Below are 22,453 nucleotides of genomic sequence, written 5' to 3'. Positions count from 1 at the left end.
CGCTTGCCCATATTTGACAATCGGAATATCAGATATTTCATACTAATAATAATAAAAAAGGAAAAATTAAATAAAAGGAGATCATCAGTCATACAGCACTATTGTGAATGCGGTGTGTCATGAAAAGCAGTGACGCGTTACCATGGAAACAATAAAGTGATACATTCTAAATAACGGTCGCCATGAAAAACTCATGCTGGGGGTCAGCCACAATATTTTAAATTTACATGTGAAAGGGTTAAATTGTAATAATATTTTACAATATTTCTGTTTTTACTGTATTTTAAACAAATAAATGCATCCTTGGTAAGCACAACATTAAAAAGATCTCACTGACCCCATATTTGTAAACGGTAGTGTATATTCTTAAGGGCAAACAGTAGAACAATGTTTAATGCCACAGTTAAACTATTGTTTGCTACTGTACCTTTAAGACATCTATCTTTAGAGAGAGGGTGGAGATTGGTCATGTAAAACAGAATTACAGTTTGACTATTTTTTTATTTAAAAAACATTTACTAACACATAATTGGATTTAAGGGGGAATAAAATGCTACAAAAGTGTTGAAAATGTACTTGAATCAGTATCAAATGCAGCTAAAAAGCTAAGTATAGTGTTTTTAGTGGTGTTCGATGTGCATGCATATGTGAAATTTTGCAGCTCCAGAGACAGTGCTTCTGCATCATGTAGTTGAATATAGAAACGGGCATTGCATCCATCAGTATGACAGCACTCATATTTAATACAATGCATTGTCAAAAACTCTGTATGTGTGTGATTGACATGAGCAGAGGGCAGGTATGTGGAGTTTGTGCATACATATTACAGAACATGGGTGTTGCTGAGAAGTGATCAGCTAATGTCAAATAATGTCAAAATATTTATAGCTAGCTACATGAGTAGCAAGGTGACTCGATCACCCCCTTGAGTAGTGAGGTAGTTACTGCACATTATGTATGTGCAACAGGACTTTGTGCTTGCTATGCTTTGACTAAGTGTTTAGTATGTTTCCACCCTAATGTGTAATGGATTGCTAATTCTATGTCTTGTGTGTGCATGTGTGTGTTCAGTGGATGGTGGTTGGAGCGAATGGAGTAAGTGGTCGCCATGCGGAGCAGACTGTACCATGTGGAGGAGTAGAGAATGTACCCAACCTACGCCCGGCACCGGTGGGAAGGACTGCCAGGGCCTGGATCTTCAGTCCCTCAACTGTACCAGCGAGCAATGCCCTCAGAGTGAGTACCACCACCTCTGGTCCTTGATTAATAGATTGATGAACAGACTTCCTTTATTGATCACACTAAATGCGATGTGAAGCTTGGGATGCATCAGTGAGAGTCCATTAACCACTAGACAATGTGGGAAGAATGAAGAAAGGGCACCTTGGAGGTCTGCATTAAAGCATTTGTTTAGTGTAGCAGGCAGGGTTTGTGTGTAGAGTTGGGTCGTGTTTTTTGCCGGAAGGTCACTTTTCCAGATCAGAGAATCTCGAGTTGTCCAAGGTCTTGATGCCCCCCTGGGTTCCCGTTCTCTGTTTGTTTTCCAGCTCTTCTTCCCTCACACAACCTTTCCCGTTCCTGTTGTTCTTCTGTTCTTTTAATGATGTTAAACTTCTCAGTCCTGTAGCCGCCGTTTCCATAGCTCCACAGCAGCATCGACATCTGCGTCCTCGGGAGCAGCAGTGGTATTGCTGTTCTTCTGATGGTTGTTTTTCATATCAGAGCATCTGGTGGCCGTTATCAACTGTTTCCGTGAGAAACGATTGGTTCAAACTAATGCCAGAGGGTAGGTGGTGGAGATGTCAAAGCTTTGTGTGATTTCAGGATGGTTCTGGGTGACTTACTGTGGGTGGAAGAGCTTCTCGAGCTAAGAGTTTTATGTGTGCGCTCAACTCAAAAGTCTTTGTGCTAAGTGAATACTAGAAAGTGAAATACTAGAAAAAAAATCCTGCTTTAAATATGACTTACCCATTGACCTCTGTCCATCATCATGTCCTAATTATGGCCATATATATATATTGATTGGCTTCATCACTCGGTCTCCTCTCCACCAATAAGCTGGTGTGTGGTGGGCGTTCTGGTGCAATATGGCAGCCGTCGCGTCATTGGGGGTGGTTGAGGAGATTCCTCACTTCCATATGTAAAGCACTTTGAGTGTAGAGAAAAACGTAACAAATGATTTTATATTATGAATTGTTTGTTTTGGAATGTGAAATGTGACCTGTGCTGGCAAAATGAGTCGAAATGCGCACAGGGTATTACAAGCTACAGACAAAACAAGTGAAAAATGCCAATTTTAGTTGAATGTGAGGTTTGAAAAATACATTTTTCATTGTGCCCTTGTCTACTAGAGATCTCAATGCTAAACAATAGTAGCTAAACATCTAAAATGATCTGTATTTGTATGTTTTCTGTGAGAGGTGAACCTTCCTAAATATTTCCTTTGATTTAATAATCCATGCAAAATTGCTGTTCTTCTCTACTCGCTTCTCGATGACTGTTTGGTTTGGTATCGTTGTAAAGCGCAGCATTCCAACTTTGTGAATATTCTTTGAGAATTCTCGATGGCATGAGTCTGAACCAATAAAATGTGATTTTCAAACTCATGCTGATGTTAACAAGATGATCTTACTCGCGCTGACTGGCACGTCCAAAGCATGCGCACAAAGTCGCCTCTCAGACGCCTCAATATACACACATACAGAAAATTAAAGTATTCACGCGAACATTATCTGTTTAGTCTTTAAATCATGTATGATTAACTTTTAGGGAAAAACATCTGATGTGTATCATTATATTGATATGTGTGATACAGTAGGTCTTAATATATCGGCTGTCTGTCTCATTAATGTAAATCAAATAATTATGGTATCATGGAGAAAAAAAAGTTTTTGGCCCATCTCTATATTGGTGTGTGTCAAATTTGGTGGTATTAACAGGGATTTTAAGGTATTGTTGCTAGGCGATTTTGTTTTGGAACCTTCAGAAAACTTAACTAGATTTTTCTCAATTTACTTTGCTGCTCTATCGACTTCAAATAGCGCAGCTTTTTTTTCTGATTCCAACAAATCATACATAATTTTGAAGGTTTTTTTTAAATAGAAATCTGCTCATTGTGACTCATTGTGCCAGCAAAAGTTACACATGCTTAAATTGGAATTAATTGATTTGTTAGTGTACTATATTTGTAATACACCACCGTTCAAAAGTTTGGGGTTGGTACAATTTTTTTTCTTGTCCTCACCAATACTGCATTTATATGATCAACAATACAATAAAAACAAAAATAATGTGAAATTTTATTACAATAATTAAAAAAAAAAAAAAAAAAATTTCTGTTATGGTAAAAGTTTTCAAATTCATTATTCCAGTCTTCAGTGTCATGTGATCCTTCAGAGATATTTCGGTGCTCAATAAATATTTCGTATTAATATCAATGTTAAAAATAAATGTGCTGCTTAATATTTTTGTGGAAACCATGAACCATTGTACCATTGTATATATTAAATAAATTGATACAAATGTGAATAAATGGTGACATAATGTAGTGAGGTAACGTTTTCTAGTGTGGCTCAGAGTGCGATTTAAACAGTTTGAAAAAATACTTTCTTGTTCTTCCCTAAGATATTTAAATAATCCTATAAATTATATTTTAAAAAATCACTTTTGAATTGAATAAATTCTTTGAACAAAATGGCTTGTTTCCATGCTAAGAGTAACTCTTACTTACTTAAGCTCATTCGATTATGAACATAAATAATGTTAAGTAACTTGTAAAGTAAAATGTTTAGTTCATGTCACAGTTGAATTATTCACCCTGTCTGTCATCCAAAGCTCTTTGTTTGATATTGCCAGTGAAGAACTGCATTTTAAAGATCTCCTATAGAGAACGCAGAACAACAGAAAGGAGCTGTGCTTTTAATGTCTTGCACTGTATTTTACCCGCTGGTTATCATGAAACGTGATGAGCGAGCACTTGTTCTTTATTAACGGTTAATTTGGGGCTGTTTCACTCCCAGTAGAAATCAGGGACTCGTCTTCACACGCGATTCCGTTTGATCTCGCTGCGGCCACGACTGTGGCTGATACGGATCATCGACAGAGATAAAGGGAGGCAGAATGTCAACAAACACTCACATTAGTATGTGCAGAAGTAGAGGTCAAGAGTAAAGAGTTTTGCATTCCCCATGCTGTGAGTCGATAAACTTCTAGAATTTTTAGCTTTTCTACTAAGGGCCACATGGAGGCATGTCCAATCATAGCATCATATCAAACCACTCCAGCATATTTTGCAGAGTTGAGATTTTACGTGCACAAATTGCCAAACGCAACCGGCAACAACAAAAGTATGAAAATACTGAATATTGCAACCTTCCGGCCAAACCCAAGGCCTAGTTATTATCATTAGATGTTTACGTCTCTCTGTTCTGGGAGGTTGCGCTGCGCTCGGGATGTTATTAATTGGCCCATATTGCTCAAATTAAAAGCACAGAAGATGGTAAGATGGCAGCCATGGGGAAATTTGCTCAGTTGGGGGTCCGGCCAAGCAGATGGGCTTGTATTCGCATCCTCTCGGATCAAAGTGTCGGGATTGGCATCGTAATTCTGGTGTGCTGTGAGTGTCCTGTTAACATAGTCCCCTTCCAGGACACTGTTGCGTCGGGGTCAAAGGGGGGTGGAACAGCCCCAGCCAGTCGAGTCCTTTCCCTCGTTCTTTAGGGTTTTGCACATTTTAATCTGAGCCCTCCCACACGTCATTTACACACGTGCTAGCTCAAACTCTTAAGCCCACGTTTACAGGCCCACTGAATAGGCAAAAATCCCTAAAACTTGGAAGGCAGGCCACAGAAAAAATCTTGTCCCAATCTGTTCTCAGCAGATGTCTCTCGCTAGACAATAGTCCTGCTTTATACTGTAATGAGCAGAAAATCCTGCCTGCTTTGGCTACTCTGCTGCACAGGAAATATGTTTTTTTTTCTACTTCTTCGGAGGGTTTAATTAGTTGTTAGAGGAAACTCATTGAAATAAAAGTAGCATTTAGTGTCCTCGTAATTCAAGAGGAGATTAGCCCTAGAGCACCTGCTATGGGTTAAATGCAAGTTGAAAAGCACATAAATCCAAAGCAGCTGTGTGAAATGAAGAGCATCTGAATGACTGTTTACTCTGTGCAGTGGATGTGGTCGGGGACAGGTTGAAACACTGTTGAAGTTCCATCATGCATGCAAAATAAGCAGAATCACTTTTTTGTGAAGTAGGACAAATTTCTAAATAAACTTTTTTTTTTAGTCCTAAAATGACATTCACATCCAAAGCTTTGTTGGACGGGATTAGCTTTCCAAATAATTTGTGAGTTCTCATTATTATTGTAATAATTATCTGTGATTTCATGTACTGATTTGGATGGAAATTGCAAAAGTGAAACAAGAAATTTTGCTTTTGGCAAAAAGTTTGTGTGAGAAGGAAATTATTCATACTGGCTGTATCTGTTGCAGCTCAGTTTTAATTATGAATCTCATAGGTCTCCATAAATATAATTAACTTCTGACCATTACACCAAAGCCTGCTGTGATGTTTCTGGAATGATTTAAATATTTTCTAACTGTATGCGTAGAGCACTTTTATAATGACTTTATAAGCATCTTTTTGTATGTAACTATCTTTTTATGTGTTATATTTCTTTAAAAATATATTAAATAGTAAAACATATTATATTTTTATCATATATAGCAATACTGACTTGCTAAATATAAAATATAGTAAAGAATAAGTAAATTTTATACCAATGCTTTACCAATACAAGCAATTTATGCCAGGTATTTATTTTTTTAACCCTGGATTTCCAGTTAAAATACATTTTGATGCATCATTATTTGTCTATTTTGATGTTTCTAAAGACTAGCATTGAGCTGACAGCTGATTGGCTGATGGGAATATTGTTCCAGGATGGACAAGGGTGTTGATCCAAAATCAGTCACCAAACAGTATTTTATTGCAGGTGTCTATTGTTTGATTTTCACAAATCAGTGGATAACTACAGTGTGAATGCTGCATAATGCCTCATAACCTTCATTCATCTTGTCAGGATAATTAACAGTTTGGCGCATCGCCACCTGGTGAAATTACACCCAGGTGTTGCTGGGTAAAAAGTGATGATGGGAAGGAAAATTCATGTTGCTGAATTAATGCAGCCTGCACTGATAATCAGGCTAATTTGTGGAACAGAGTAAATTAAGACATTTAAAAGCACCTTGTTTTTAGCCATTTAGCAATAATGGAAATAACGTTTTAACCTTTAAATGCAAATCTACTCTGTCTTTCATGCTGAGGGACTAATTCAGTAATACCTACTGCAAGGATTGTAATTGATTTACCAGTGTGATAAGATACAAAAGATTGCATTTTAGACTTTTTGATTGCCTTAAAGTTCAACCAAAAATGAAAATTCTGTCATCATTTACGCACCCTTATGTCGGCACTAATCCATAAGACTTTCGTTCATCTTCGGAACACAATTGAAGATATTTTAATGAAATCTGAGAGATTTCTGTCCCTCTATTGAAAGTCTGTTAAGGGTGTTTTCACACCTGCCTCATTTAGTTCGGTTGAATCGTACTAGAGTTCGTTTTCCCCTTTGGTGCGGTTCGTTTGGTCAGGTGTGAAAGCAGCAATCGCACTCGGGTGCGCACCAAAAGCGGACCAAACTCGGTACGCTTTCAAACGAACTCTGGAGGGGTTTGTTTGTGGTGAGAACGTGATCCGACTTCGATCAGACCCAACTGCAAAAAGTACTGATCATTTTTGGACTAAACCAGCTGCCGTAGTCAGCTGTGCTGTGCATTATGTGATGAGGAAGTGTTTGTTGACAGTTTGCACTTTTAGCATGGCAGCTCGCGGACAAAGTTGGAGTAGTGAGGAGTAGTTTGGTGTGATGACCATATTAGGTCCCAACTTTTGAAAACTCACAAGAACAGCGCGATATTCGCTTGAAGTGACGAGCGATGCGTGCTCGCCGTTTGCAGTGCATTAGAACGTTGTTTTCAAGCCGCATTCGCGCTTCATTATAGAAATGTATTGTTTGCATATTGTGGTGTTTACAAACAATGTAATAGATTATGGCCAGGGACAAAACCAGCCCGCACAGTTGCAGTTTAGGAAATACGCCATGGCCAATGAGTGATGTGGATGTTGTCATGTGACTGCATTTTGGTTCGTTTCAACTGGTTCGGACCAAAGCAATCCGTGTGGTGTGAAAAGGAACCAAAAAAGCTGAAAAATGCTACAATGTATAATTTTTTTCCCCCTTGGTTCGGACCAAATGAACCAAACTAGAGATGTGAAAGCACCCTAAAACAAAACTCTGATGTTTCAAAACATGCATAAAGAGATTGTAAAATAAATCCATTTGAATCTAGAGGTTTAATCCAAGACTTCTGAAGAGACACGATCACTTTAAATGATGAACTTTAATTTAGGCTTTTATTCACATATAATGGTGAGTAAATGATTACAGTATTTTTATTTTTACACTTTAAAGGCTTGTTTGTACTCGGCACGTCCGCACAAGCACGAGGGTACGCACGGCAAAAATTACTTCATCGAGAAGTGGGCAGTAGTGCTCATTGAGTGCACGAGACCCCATTTCACGTGGTGGTGTGCAGCGCATTTTTTGTATCTTTTCGCGCGGCTCAGCATCCGAAGATGCACGAGTTCTAGGCGAATCTAGCCGAGCATGACATCTCATCACACAGGCACCCAGTTTGCACGTTCAAATTAGTTGCTTATATTTACAAAATGAGCCTACAAAAGCATAAGCCCTTTTATTGAAAATAAAGATCCATGTTTAATAAGAAAATTTAACGAAACTAAATTAAAATGTTTAGTGAAATTAGGAAATATTTAAGAGATCGTTAATTTAGTTGTATACATGTGTACATACATTTTGTTCACATGTCACAAGTAATAATCTCAAGGTTTACTGAGTTTTACACAATTCTTTTGTAGTGTGATTTTTGCTGAATTGTACTAAAATAAATATCGTCACCTGTGTACATTCTTCAACTTCTTCTCACCGCTGTTTCCTGATGGTTTAAAGAACAATTACTCCGAGTCACCCTCTGTCGTTTCAAGGAATAGTACAATGGTGAGCGCGTCAAGTATAAACGCCTCGTCGTTTGGGCTGTGGAGCCAGGCGAAAGTGTGAACAAGGCTTAAGACCTCCACATTATACTTATCCTCTCATAAATTTCCACAAATAACTACGGCGTTAGAGTTTCCACCTTTCGGTAATAAATGCTTCCCGATAACATATGCACATGCACTCTCAGAAAGAAAGGTACAAAAGCTGTCACTGGGGCGGTACCTTTTCAAAAGGTACACTTGTAATAGGTCACCTAATGGGGTTTTTGTTTCCTTGCCACTGTTGCCTATGGCTTGGCGTGCTCAGTTGGGGACACTCAATTTTTCAACTAAACATCGAAATAAATCTAATTAATAAACTAAATTAACCATTTAAACTAAATTACTGATCTATTTATTGATCTAAAGCCCACACTGTCACTGTATGATAATTGAAATGAACTGATGACATCAGCGTTTTCTCCAGAATGGCTATACAGCTGAATAAAATTATGCTGCATTATTTTCCCGTTTAACACTGTAAAGCTGCTTTGAAACAATCTACATTGTTAAAAGCGCTATATAAATAAAGTTGACTTGACTTGACTTGACTTTTGTACCTAAATGGTGCATATTGGTACCTAAAGTGTACATATTAGTACCTAAAAGAAACAAAAGTATAACTTTTGAAAAGGTACCGCCCCAGTGACAGCTTTTGTACCTTTATTTCTGAGAGTGTGTTTTATCAATACAGGCCCTGTTTACACCTGATATTAAGATGCGTTTTGTCCATCCAATCACATGTGGATGACTTTAAATACAGGTGTAAACGGGGTCTAAGATGTTTTGAGCTTGTCCACTTTCGACGACTTCCAGCGGTAATCGAAAGACCGGATTGCTTTGTAAAATGCTCTTGTGATGGAATCTGTTCAAACAGCCACAAAATACGGCCCACTCTCAGCCTACTGACCTAATGTGTAAACACTACGGGAAGCGCCCTAGCCAGACGGGATTTACACTTGAAGACTTTGACGGCTGAAGACCCAAATTTGGTTTGAAGATGAAAAACTATACTATACTAAACTATTCCTGATTTCTAACACACGTTTGCCGTGGTCTGGCATCTATCAGAGCAAAAAATGAAAGCTGCTGCCCACCATGTGTTTTTCCGTCATCTCTGGTCACGTTCATATGTACATTGCGACCAGCTTATTCCATCCATTAGATCAAAATATCTGTAAAAAAGCCCATACATTTACCCACCCATATACCCTCTCCTGGATGAAATCAGGACAGAAGTGGTTGAAGGTGGGAAAAAGAGAAGGATTAAAACACCAGCTGCAAACCGGAATGTGTCTACTTGTGATCCGATCAATCAAAAAGCATCTTAACACCAGGTGTAAACAAGGCCAAAGACCTAGCATGAACTTCAACTCTGAATCTTCCTGACAGTCTCCTAAAATGTCAACCTGTTTCTGTCAGCCATGATAGGAAAATTGCAGGTTGTATGCTGTATCCCACCATGAGAAGAAGGGAGGCACTCTCTGAGATTTACCCACAGGCGGAGTTTGGTCCCCTCAGGTCAGGCCTGACGCCCCGCTGTTAGACAGCACAAGATCTTCGGAGCCCACTCTGTTACATCTCCAGAAACCTGTGTTTCGACACACCTTACATCAGCCTCAGGAACAGCAGGAACATCGCCCGCTCTGTATTGTGTTGATTACAGCAAAAAGGGAGCAAGGATGTGGGAATCTGATGCCGAAAGCAGATCGGATGCCTCTCTCTCCCCCGCCTCCGTGTCAAGGCGAGGGGAGAGAGAGCGCTTGAAAGCGGGGCAGAGACGAGGTGCTGCGGAGGCAGAATACTGCCGTGTGGAATCAGGCAGTATCCATCCAATTATAAAAGCTGATTAACTGTGTCAATTAAAGTGTGATGGATGTCTGTTCATTTATTGAGCAGGGCAGAGGGAACACAAGCCCGGTCTGTAGGCAACTTTAGTGATTGGCTCTTCAATACATCTGTTAGACATGATAAAAAGTTGCACTAGGGAGGCTCTGATAAGTCCAAGGAGGATAGTGGGTGAAAAAAAGCAGGTGGATAGGAAGGAAGAGAAACTTGCTTACGGAATGAAACATCCTGCATTTTGTTGCAGCCGTTGCCAGTTGTTGGCACATTAAGTGGATAATATAATATAATATACTTTGTCTAAAACCACAAAGCATGTGTAACTTTTGTTATATTAAGTGATATAAAATTGATTGATTTTGATTTTTAGGGTTTCAGTGAGCAGCACTACAGCTTAATGTGTTGGATCATGCAGGTTTCATCTGCATTTGTAATATAATTTTATAAACCATTTTTTTATATATATATATATATATATATATATATATTGCATATTCTTATTTATTTTTTATTCTTAATTATTTATCATTTTTATTCATATTTGAATTGTATGTATTATTATTTTACTATTATTATTAATATTACTACTATTATTTTCCCCATTATTGTTACATGGCTTGCATAGTTATATTAAGTTATTTATAATTTGTTTTATTAATTTTCGAGGAAAATGTTACATGGCTTGCATGGTTAAATTAAGTTATTTATTTTATTTGTAATAAATTTGTTTGCAGTTTATTTGAGGGAGAAAAAAAAATTATACATCACTGTTTGGATTTAAATAGGCAAATCCTTACGAGTCAATGATTGGATCATTGTTTCTAGTATTTTATATGTTTGGCAACAGTTCTTCTATCCCTAATTGTTGGAGTGTGTAGCTTTTCATTTCTTAAACCACCATGTAGGAAGACACATCATGGCCATATTCCAGGATAACAATGTCAAGAATCATCAGGCTCAAACTGTGAAAGAATGGTTGGTAGGGAGCATGAAGGATCATTTTCACACATGAATTGGCATCTCTGAGTCCAATATACTTATAATATATCCAGACCTTAAATTCATTGAAAGTCTTTGGGATGTGCTGGAGGAGACTTTACAGAGTGCTCGACTCTTGCATTGTCAATACAAGATCTGGAACAAAAATGAATGCCTCTTGATTGAAATAAAATCACAGCATTTATTTCCATCAAGAGGTGCATTCATTTTTGGTCAAGATCATGCATTGACAATGCAAGAGTCTGGATAAAGTATATTGCATATTTTTATTCTTATTTTTAATAAGAAGTTGAATAATTCCCATCATTGTTACATGGCGTGCATGATTAAATTAAGTTATTTTTAAAAATGTATTTGTAAAAGATGTATTTATGCAGTTTATGTGAGTGTATGTATGTATGTATGTATGTATGTATGTATGCATGTATGCATGTATGCATGTATGCATGTATGCATGTATGCATGTATGCATGTATGTATGTATGCATGTATGCATGTATGTATGTATGTATGTATGTATGTGTGTATGTATGTATGTATGTATGTATGTATGTATGTATGTGTGTATAATATATACATATATATATGTATAATATATACATATATATTAGGGCTGTCAAAAGATTAATCGCGATTAATCACATCCAAAATAAAAGTTTGTGTTTACATAATATATTTGTGTGTACTCTGTATAATTATTATGTATATATAAATACAAACACATTCATGTATATATTTAAGAAATATTTGCATGTATATACTGTATATACATTAATATAATTTATATTATATATACATATAAATATTTTATATATAAATATAATAGATTTTTCTTAAATATATATATGCTTGTTTGTTTTCATATTTTTTCCTCTCATAAACTGCATACATACATAAATGAAATGCATAAAATGTAAAAAAATATATAAATATTTATTATTTATTTATTTTTCACAGAAACTACATTCCATGATTCAGTAAAGAGTAAACTCTGAAGGCTTTTACAGTTTTACAGACACTTCAACTTTTTTTTTTCATGTTATTTTCTGCACCTGGAGCACACATGCTACAGGCACAAACCCAGCCCCCATCATCTCTTGTTGCAACAACTTTCAGTTATGATATCATAAGTCCTTTTAAACCATGACAAAGTCACTTCCAGCAGACATACTTAATGCATCGTCGATACCGAGACGCAGGAGCGATTCCTGTTTGCATGCGCTCAGTCATTCACGATTGACCAGCTGTCATAAAACAAGCCCTGATGAAATGCCACTTCCTGCAGCTCGGCCACCCTCCTGCTTGCACGGTATCATGTCGTATTGACAGAGTCATCAGTCAAGAGCGCTCGCACAAAACATGTCAAGACATGTTGCCGATGACTCCTGAGCGGCATTAGCGATGCTCGGAAGTCACGTCGGAATAATGGAGCTATATTTGTATGAAATGAACTGGACCAGACACCTGTAGTCCTGAGATGTGTAGATTGTCTTAAGTAACATCTCCGCTGATAGCAATGGGGGTGTTTATTGCGGCTCTGGTGATTAAGAGTGTGATGAACAATTAGAAGACGGCTTAATTAGAGTGACGCAGGCTGGCATAATGGTAATTGACAGCCCTGTTTTAATTGTCAGTGTGATTTTGGGCTTGGGGATGATTCTAATTTAATCATTTCCTTTGACAATCTCACTCTCGTTTAGTCCAAACAAAGCAAGCAAAGAGTGTGAGGATGTGAGTGTGATCGTATTTGTCATGATTGAGTCAAAGAGAGTGAAACTTCCTGTGCATTTTTGTTCGCACTAATGAAGGGCAAATAAAGGGCTAAAAATAGTAATACCGTGAAAAACAACAACAACCAAGAACTTTGCCTAAAACAGAGGTAAATTTAAATGCAACACTTTACACAAGAATGATTTTATGACCTCTTAACCTTAACACAAATGTGTTATTAACTTTCCTCTGTTCATTGCAGCATCTTTTCCAATACAATTACTCAAACACTTGTATTGTTGATTCATTTATTTTTTTTAAGTATACATACATTACTAGTAACCACACAATGACTTTTCACTCTTAGAATTATATATTTATATGCCGTTCAAAAGTTTGGGATCAGTGTTTTGTTTTTTTAAAGAAGACGCTTACCAAGGATGCATTTATTTGATTAAGAAATATATATTGTGAAATAGCATTGATATAAAATAACTGTTTTCTTTTTGGACATATTTAAAAATGTATTTTTCCCCCTATTATTATTATTATTATTATTATTATTAATGATAATATTTCTATAAAATAACTGTTTTCTTTTTGGACATATTTAAAAATGTATTTTTCCCCCTATTATTATTATTATTATTATTATTATTATTATTATTATTATTATTATTATTATTATTATTAATGATAATATTTCTTGTTATGTTGAGAACAATGTTTTTTTCCAGGATTATTTTATGAATAGAAAGTTCATAGACAAAGAACAGCATTTATTTGAAATAGAATCTTTTGTAACATTATAAATGTTTTTACTGTCACTTATGATAAATTGAATGCATCCTTGCAAAATAAAAGTATTAATTTCTTTAATTTCTAGTAGTGTATAATGTACACAATCTTTCTCTGTCAGATAAATGCTGTTCTTTTCATTCATTAAAGAATCCAGAACTGTTTTTAACATTGATAATAATAATAATAATAATAAAAGTTTCTTGAGCAGAAAATCAGCATATTAAAATGATTTCTGGAGGATCATATTTATAAACTGTAATATATATATATCATATTTTTATACATTATTTGTTGTATTAGATGCAGTATTTACTTTGTGAAGCACTTTCCCCCTCATCTCCAGAAGGAGGTTATGTCAGATACGGTGTCAGAAATAGTTTGTCAGCAGTTTCTTCACAAAGTTTTTGGACTGTTAAAAACATGCACCTTTATTCTTGAATTGCCCTTCCATTGACCCCACTTGTGTGTACAGGAGTGGACTACGATGCGGGACAGTGCATAATGCTCAGTGATATGTCCCATATGCACAGCTTTGACTCTGCCCCAGAGTTCAGTAGCTTTGGATGAGCGTTTCCTCGTAGCTTTTAGCTGTCAGTCCACGGAGCGTCTAAATAGGCCTGAATACGCCTCCGCAGTCTCTCTTCACAATGCAGCCACCGGGTCTCTCCCAGCAGTGAGCGCAGACATCTCTACCACCCAAAAATCAGCACGCCACAGAGACAACCTTCACAAATCCCATTACCCACCGACACAATTGATTAGAATAATTTTGGATGTGATTGTCTCTGGGTACTCAGCCATAAAGCTGCAGGCCACAACGAGAGAGGGCACATGAAATTATGTGGATTCATAAGAAAATCTGCTTTGTGTCAGAAATACACACACTGCTTCTCTCTCTCTCTCTCTCTCTCTCTCTCTCTCTCTCTGGAAGGAAGTGTCTTTCAAAATCATGGCCATAAATTCAGCAGCTTGAAGATTGCTGATGTAGCAGGCTGCCAGCAAACACTCCCATCTTTCCAACTGCAGAACAACCCACTGAAGCACAGATATGATTACCTTTTTAAGGAGGCGGCAGTGGGGAGGCTGCACAACTACTGAAATGTTTTCCCAGCAGTTAATTCCCTTGCACACAATACAAGCCAAGTCAGGTTTAGGTAATTCTGTTTGCTAATAATTTTATGCTTAAAAAAACGCTGGCATCTGGCAAAATTTGGTTAACGTCAGATTACAAAGTAATACACGGGAAGAACAGGTATTCCATTCTAAAATTGACGTTGATTTATCATTTTAAGTAGTTTTTAACCAGCTATTCAGGCGGGAGTGGAGTACTTACTTGCATACATTACACAGTATACAGTGCTCTTTTGTGTGTTTTTGTCTAAAAATATGTCTTTTGTTCACTGCACTTTTAGCAGTTGTAGTTGGCCATTCAGGTGTTTCACACATAAATAAAATTGTGCACAGTAAACATACTACATACTTTTTTGAATGAAATGAAAACCTTTTATTCAGCAAAGACATTTACGTGAGAATACTTCAGAATACTCAGCAAAACTGTGTTCAAAAAAGTTCATAGTACCTTAAGGCAGGGGTTTTCAAACTGGGGTCCGGGGACCCCCCGAAGTTTCTAAGGGGTCCCCAGAAAATGAAAAAATAAAATAAAGACAAAGCAAAAATGGATAAAGTCTACCGAACATTCTAACGGTTTCATTTCTAAACATTTCTCACCTTTCTTGCCGTATACATTTCCAGAATTGTATCTTTCTAGTGAGTTTTTCTCACTATAGTCCCCTTTGTCCCCTTTGGTTGTAAGGCAGTATTCTTAACACAGAACGTAAGATGCTTACATACAATTATTGTGAAAGTTGCTTATACAAATAATTTTTAATTGAAAATGTTCTTCTTCAAGTTTAAACGTCCTACATTACGTATGGCAAATTTCATTTTGGAAATATATTGTATTTATAATGTCACACTAACTTTTTATCTGTTAAGCAGTTTAAATGATTTTTTTTTTCCATACATAAAAAATATATAGATGGATTTTAGGAAGGGGGTCCCTCATAAAAGGTTCATCATATTTGGGGGTCCTTGGCATCATAAAGTTTGAAAACCCCTGCCTTAAGATACGTATTTGTACTCTAAGGTACAAAAAGGTACAACAATGTACCCCTAAAGTAACAATTCTGACACTTTTTTTTCTGTGTAGAATGATTTCTGAAGGATCATGTGACACTGAAGACTGGAGTGATGATGCTGAAAATTCTCAGGAATTAGACTTTAAAATATATTAAAATAGAAAAAGTATTTTAAATTGAAATAATAGTATTGTTTTACTGTATTTTTTATTAAATAGTAGACTTCTTTCATAATCATTAAAGCTACACTGTGTAACTTTTTTAGTTTATTCTTAGCTAAAAACACTTAGTTCTTTCAAAAATATATGTGCTCATTAATGTATATTTACTTCTTTCAAATAATAAAGTATTCTCTTAAGTTTATAATATGCCATTGAAAATACATACGGGTGAGGGGTTCGAATGCGGGTCGCCATGTTGCCCCTCCATCCTCCAAGTACATCAGCCAAAGAGGGACATACCCGTAAATTCAAGCTTTGCCTTTCGCGTTTTAACACTCGATGGCACCGTGTCGAATGTGGACGAGGTCGAACTGGAAGCCATGTTAATCTTGGACTAAATCGGCCACTGTAGGAGTTAAAACGAAATCGGTATTGAGAGGAAGAGAAACTAATATTCACTGGATGGTCATATACCTTTTCACCGCTAGATGGGGGAAAATATCACACAGTGTAGCTTTAAGAAGTCTTACTGACCCCAAACTTGAATGGTAGTGTAGTTTTCAACCCTTTGGGGTCTGTGGAGAAGATGCGTTTACCTTTTTAAAGCCCTCTGGGTGTTCCAAGCCTGTGTGGAACTGTTTGGTTACCCGTATTCTTCAAAATATCTTTTTTGTTCAGGAGAAGAAATAAATTCATACATGTTTGGAACAACTGTGAGTCAGTAAATGATGATAGAATTTAAAATTTTGGGTAAACTATCCATTTAACTGTTTGAACAAATGTATTATATTATAGTTAGCATTTTGTAATTAAACAAACATGTTCATGTTATTAATACAAATAATGACACTTTGCACTTTGTTTTACAGTATGTGTACTAACAGTGTACTAACAACAGTGTGCTTACAGTGTGCTTACAGTGTACTTACAGTGTACACAGTGTGCTTACGGTGTACTTACAGTGTGCTTACAGTGTACACAGTGTGCTTATAGTGTACTTACAGTGTGCTTCGTGTTCTTGCAGTGTACTTACAGTGTGCTTAGTGTTCTTGCAGTGTACTTGCAGTGTACTAACAGTGTACTAACAGTGTACACAGTGTGCTTATAGTGTACTTAGTGTGCTTAGTGTTCTTACAGTGTGCTTACAGTGTACTAACAGTGTACACAGTGTGCTTACAGTGTACTTAGTGTACTAACAGTGTACTTATAGTGTACCTACAGTGTGCTTAGTGTTCTTACAGTTTACTAACAGTGTACACAGTGTGCTTACAGTGTACTTAGTGTACTAACAGTGTGCTCACAGTGTACTAACAGTGTACACAGTGTGCTTACAGTGTACTTAGTGTACTAACAGTGTACTAACAGTGTACTTGCAGTGTACACAGTGTGCTTAGTGTTCTTACAGTTTACTAACAGTGTACTAAAAGTGTGCTTACGGTGTTCTTACAGTTTACTAACAGTGTACTAACAGTGTGCTTACAGTGTACTAACAGTGTACTTGGTGTACACAGTGTGCTTAGTGTGCTTACAGTGTGCTAACAGTTTACTTGGTGTGCTTGCACTCTAAAAAATGCTTGGTTAACAACAACCCAAGTTGGGTTGAACATGGACTAACCAATTGGGTTGTTTTAACCCAGTGAATGGGTCGTTTTAACCCAGCGGTTGAGTTAAATGTTTGCTTAAAACAACCTAATTGGGTTAGTCCATTTTCAACCCAACTTGGGTTGTTTTTAACCCAGCATTTTTTAGAGTGTACAGTGTAATAACCGTGTACGTACAGTGTACTTACAGTGTACTAACTACATAAGGGTTAGGTTTAGAGGTAGGTTCAGGGTTAGAACCTAGTTATTATCCAGTTTTTGCAATTACATGGGGAACAGGACTGTAAAATAAAGTGCTACAAAATAATTAATAAAATGTAAACTTTTGTGCCAGATCTACAATCTACGACATGCTTCAAGTAAAATGAGGCGGCAAAACATTAGTTACAGCTTCTAATATCAGCCTAATCAGCTCATTGTTGACTAATAAATAAATGTGACTACTAACATTTTATGTGACTATTAGTAACGTGTGTGTCTCTTTCTGTCTCTGTGCAGCGGCGTCAGGTGCTGAGGATGTGGCCCTGTACGTGGGGATCGTGGTGGTGGCTCTCTGTCTGACTTTGCTGCTGATCATACTGGTGCTGGTGTACCGCAGGAAGAAGGAAGGTCTTGATGCAGATGTGGCCGACTCCTCAATCCTCACCACTGGCTTTCAGCCCATGGGCATCAAGCCCACCAAGCCAGGTGTGTGGGCACCGCGCAGGGCAGCCCGCAGCAGTAGGCTATTGTTTCTCTACACTATCCAGTCCTCGTCACGGTGTTTCACGCTCATCCTTTCATCCCAGTGCCCGTGTTCCTGTACCACCTGTGGCCGTAGCGGCCCACAGTCTCGCAAATGTGTCCGTGTGTGTGCATCGTTTGCGTTAAACCGAAGTAGTCATAGTTTTGTGTGTCATCCTCACGGCTGCAAATGATTGTGATTTGGTTTTACTTGGATCTTCTCTGAAGCTGTATATGAGAGACCTTCACTCGTCCGCCTGCAACTGTGTGAAGTGATTTGGTAATAGTAGCATTAAGCTGATTTCCATTGATCCTCCCACGAAACAGATCTGCCTACTGCTGTGCACTTTTATTTTTACATATGTAAAGTGTTTAATGTGGAAAAACATAAGAACGGCTCTGATATCGGGAAATATGGAGTTGGATTTTTGGGATCTGCACCTGAATGAAGCCACACGGTAAGCTTTATTGAAAGTGTAAAAAATGTAAACCGTGACTGCCAGGGTTTCTTTAAACGGTGTATGGAATTGATTGTGGCTGCTAAAGAGGAGGAGTAGGCATTGATTTATTTACGAGTGAGTCTCTCTCAGCGCGAGGGCCCGGCTACATCCATGGATTTGTGCATTTGCACTGAATTTCAATTTGTGATGTGTGCTTTTAACCAGCGTGACCTTTCGAAGTGTTTTTCATTCGTTTCTTTCTCTTTGTTTGTACAGAAAACTCTCATTTGCTCACCATCCAGCCTGATTTGACCACCACCACCACTAGCTATCAGGGAACTCTACGTTCTCGACACGAAGTCACCGGGAAGTTCTCCATGAGCAACGGCCCCCTCCTGGAGCCCCTTCCCAACGGCTCCCACACGCTGCACAACGGCAAACTGCCAAGCGACCCCAACGACTTCATGAACCGGCTTTCTTCTCAGACATATTTCAAAACGCTACCGAGAGACAACGTCAACACCTCCTACGGCACTTTCAATTTCCTGGGTGGCCGCCTAACCCTCCCCAACACTGGTAAGATTATATGACTGCAAACAGTACAAAATGTTTTTTTTTTGTGTTTAGTCAGGAGTGTTGTGAATGAACTCTGGAGCTTTGTTAACTGCAATGTTATTATACCGACATGTCCCAAAATGGAAGGGTGAAGTGATCCAATTACACGGTAATCCAAGCAGTTTTATGTAAATCGGGGCACGAGCGAATGAAAACATCTTCTAAAGACGTTTTTCAAGGAACAAGGCAGAGCGGGCAAAGAAGTGCTTCCATTTATACACTAATGATTTTGTTTTGACAATGACGACCGTTTTCTTTTTTCAACGGAAATAGCTGTAATTGGGGAATGTCTTGTCTTGTTTTATTTTCCTTTTCTTTTTTTGAAGGATACCTCACTGCATCTTCTGCAAACCAAGCCATTGGCTTAGTTGTCGGCTGTGGCACTGTAAGCGGATATGCAGCGTGCACATTCATAGTGCCTGCAACTCTATCCACTCCAAGGACACCACCAGAGTATATTCAAACCAATTAGTCTCCTTAATCACAGACAGAGGGTTCATCAGGCTGTCACATTATGAATCACTCGCGGTCAAAGAGACAGCTCACAAGGCAGTGGAAATGAAATAACCAGGGCTCCCTTGGCAAAGAACATTGTCCTTCAAAATATAATGCCCAACTTTAGATACCTGTTATCCGCTGCTGTTTTGATAATGAAGGCAGCATAATTTCATCGCCCATATACCAGTGGTCACCAAACAATTTCTCTTCTTAACTGAAGTAATTATACACATACTGTACTATAGCTGCTGTGAGCAGCTTATTTTATTTTATTTTCACTTTTTAAATTAATTTAATTTAATTTAATTTAATTTAATTTAATTTAATTTAATTTAATTTAATTTAATTTAATTTAATTTAATTTAATTTAATTTTTTATTTATTATTATTATTATTATTATTATTATTATTATTATTATTATTATTATTATTATTATTATTATTATTATTATTATTATTATTATTTCATTATTTCATTTCATTTATTTCATTTCATTTCATTTATTTCATTTATTTCATTTATTTCATTTCATTTATTTCATTTATTTCATTTATTTCATTTATTTAATTTCATTATTTCATTATTTCATTTCATTTATATTTTATTTTATTTTATTTTATTTTATTTTATTTTATTTGATTTGATTTGATTTGATTTGATTTGATTTTATTTTATTTTATTTTATTTTATTTTATTTTATTTTATTTTATTTTATTTTATTTTATTTTATTTTATTTTATTTTATTTTATTTTATTTTATTTTATTTTATTTTATTTTATTTTATTTTATTTTATTTTATTTTATTTTATTTATTTATTTATTTATTTATTTATTTATTTATTTATTTATTTATTTATTTATTTATTTATTTATTTATTTATTTTATTTTATTTTATTTTATTTTATTTTATTTTATTTTATTTTATTTTATTTTATTTTATTTTATTTTATTTTATTTTATTTTATTTTATTTTATTTTATTTTATTTTATTTTATTTTATTTTATTTTATTTTATTTTATTTTATTTTATTTTATTTTATTTTATTTTATTTTATTTTATTTTATTTTATTTTATTTTATTTTATATTTAGAGATATGGGTTTCACTAACCCAAATTATGAGCAATAGTAAAAAAAAAATTTTTTTAATTCAGACATTAGTATTCTGTTCGGATGCAGAAGGATTTATAATGGTATTTAATATTTTATATATATATATATATACTTTATTTTATTTTATTTTAATTTAGTTTGTCAATTTCCAAAGTTGAATTTATTTGTTTGTTTGTTTGTTTGTTTGTGTGTTTGTGTGATTGTTTGATTTATTTTTGTTTGTTTGTTTGTTTGTTTTGGGGAACAAAGCTTGAATTTAATTACATTTACATTTTTTTAGTTTTTTTATTTTACCAGACAACAGACGTTTGACTTGTTTGACTATTTAGGGTTTTATTATTTCTTACTAAAGTTATTTTGTTGCCAGTGTGAAAATGCATGATACATTTTCTAAAAGTGCTTTTAATTTCATAGACATAACCCTGTTTTAGGCACGTCCTGTCTCTGTCCTCATCTCCAGGAAAGAAAGTGAAAGAGTTTTTGAAGGTATAGCTGGTAGATGACATCTTTGACCTCGGCTGTGGATCTGTATAGTTTTAACCGCATTTACTTTTGTCACATAAAGGCTCACTGTGAGCTGGGACAAAAGCGGCGTTCAGATTGAACAAATGAGCCTACTTTGTCTCTTTTGTTCCTATTTACATTAGGAATCAGCCTGCTCATCCCGCCAGAGGCCATTCCCAGAGGGAAGATTTATGAGATTTATCTCACCATTCAGAAGAAGGAAGACATGAGGTAGGTCCCTGGAACCAATCTGAGGATCTGCCTCACAAAGAAAGAATGCACAGTTTGAATCAGATTTTAAAAAGGCCCGGCACAGAGCGTCAAATATAATTGAAGTCAATCTCCTCATGCTGGTATGTGTGTGAGCCATTTGCTCAGATTTATGACTAATGCTAGCTTGAGATATCAAAAGCTTGTGTGTATGTGTTGTGTGCCTTGTCTGCTATATGCAAATGAGCCATGGGCTGCAGCGAGGGAAATGTTCTCCTGTTTTAGATTTTCCTGTCGGAGTGAAGCACCAGGTAACGGTTTTGCTCATGCATTCATGCGGTGTTCACGACCAGCTCCCTACTGGGCTTGAATGCAGAGTGTGAAAAGTCATATCAGAGCACCAGAGCCCTGATTAATAGTGGAAGCTCGTCTTGTTAAAGGGTCTGCTCTGTGCTTGACATTGGCCATCCATCCAGAACCCTTGGGTTGAATCCTGACCATGTTCTTCCCCTTTGCCTCCCTCTAGATTGCCCCTGGCTGGGTGTCAGACGTTGCTGAGTCCCGTGGTGAGCTGCGGGCCGCCCGGTGTGGTGCTCACCCGGCCGGTCATCCTCAGTATGGACCATTGCTCTGATGCGTGCCTGGAGAATTGGGCCATCCGTCTCAAGAAGCAGTCATATGAGGGAACGTGGGAGGTCAGTGTTCGTTTGTGTGCGTTTATATTAAGCTTAGCGGTAAAGATCTGAGCTGATGACTGAAAGAATGCAGGTTTGAACCCTGTAGGTTTTCCTCGAGTAGAAATGTTTGGGAAAATTTTCTCACACGAATCACAGGAAAAGCGCAAACCTCAATTGCTATTTCCATAATGTGAGAAAAATTTAATATATGTTTCTATAATAACTTAATTTATTATCTAAA

General features: G+C 36.5%; 1 protein-coding gene across 1 annotated transcript in view; it reads left to right on the top strand.

Annotated features, from left to right (window-relative positions):
* Positions 1-22,453, top strand: part of unc5a (unc-5 netrin receptor A) — a 242,190-nt gene that overhangs the window by 185,091 nt on the left and 34,646 nt on the right. The window contains exons 7-11 of the mRNA XM_079838885.1: positions 1,072-1,236; positions 17,929-18,117; positions 18,870-19,169; positions 21,469-21,556; positions 22,062-22,230. Coding sequence (XP_079695011.1) covers positions 1,072-1,236; positions 17,929-18,117; positions 18,870-19,169; positions 21,469-21,556; positions 22,062-22,230 — 911 coding nt within the window. The remainder of the gene's footprint in view (positions 1-1,071; positions 1,237-17,928; positions 18,118-18,869; positions 19,170-21,468; positions 21,557-22,061; positions 22,231-22,453) is intronic.

The sequence above is a fragment of the Gobio gobio genome, assembly GCF_949357685.1.
Source record: "Gobio gobio genome assembly, chromosome: 16".
Lineage (NCBI taxonomy): Eukaryota > Metazoa > Chordata > Actinopteri > Cypriniformes > Gobionidae > Gobio > Gobio gobio.
Note: the sequence above shows the minus strand (reverse complement) of the source record. Positions and strands in the feature narration are given on the sequence as shown.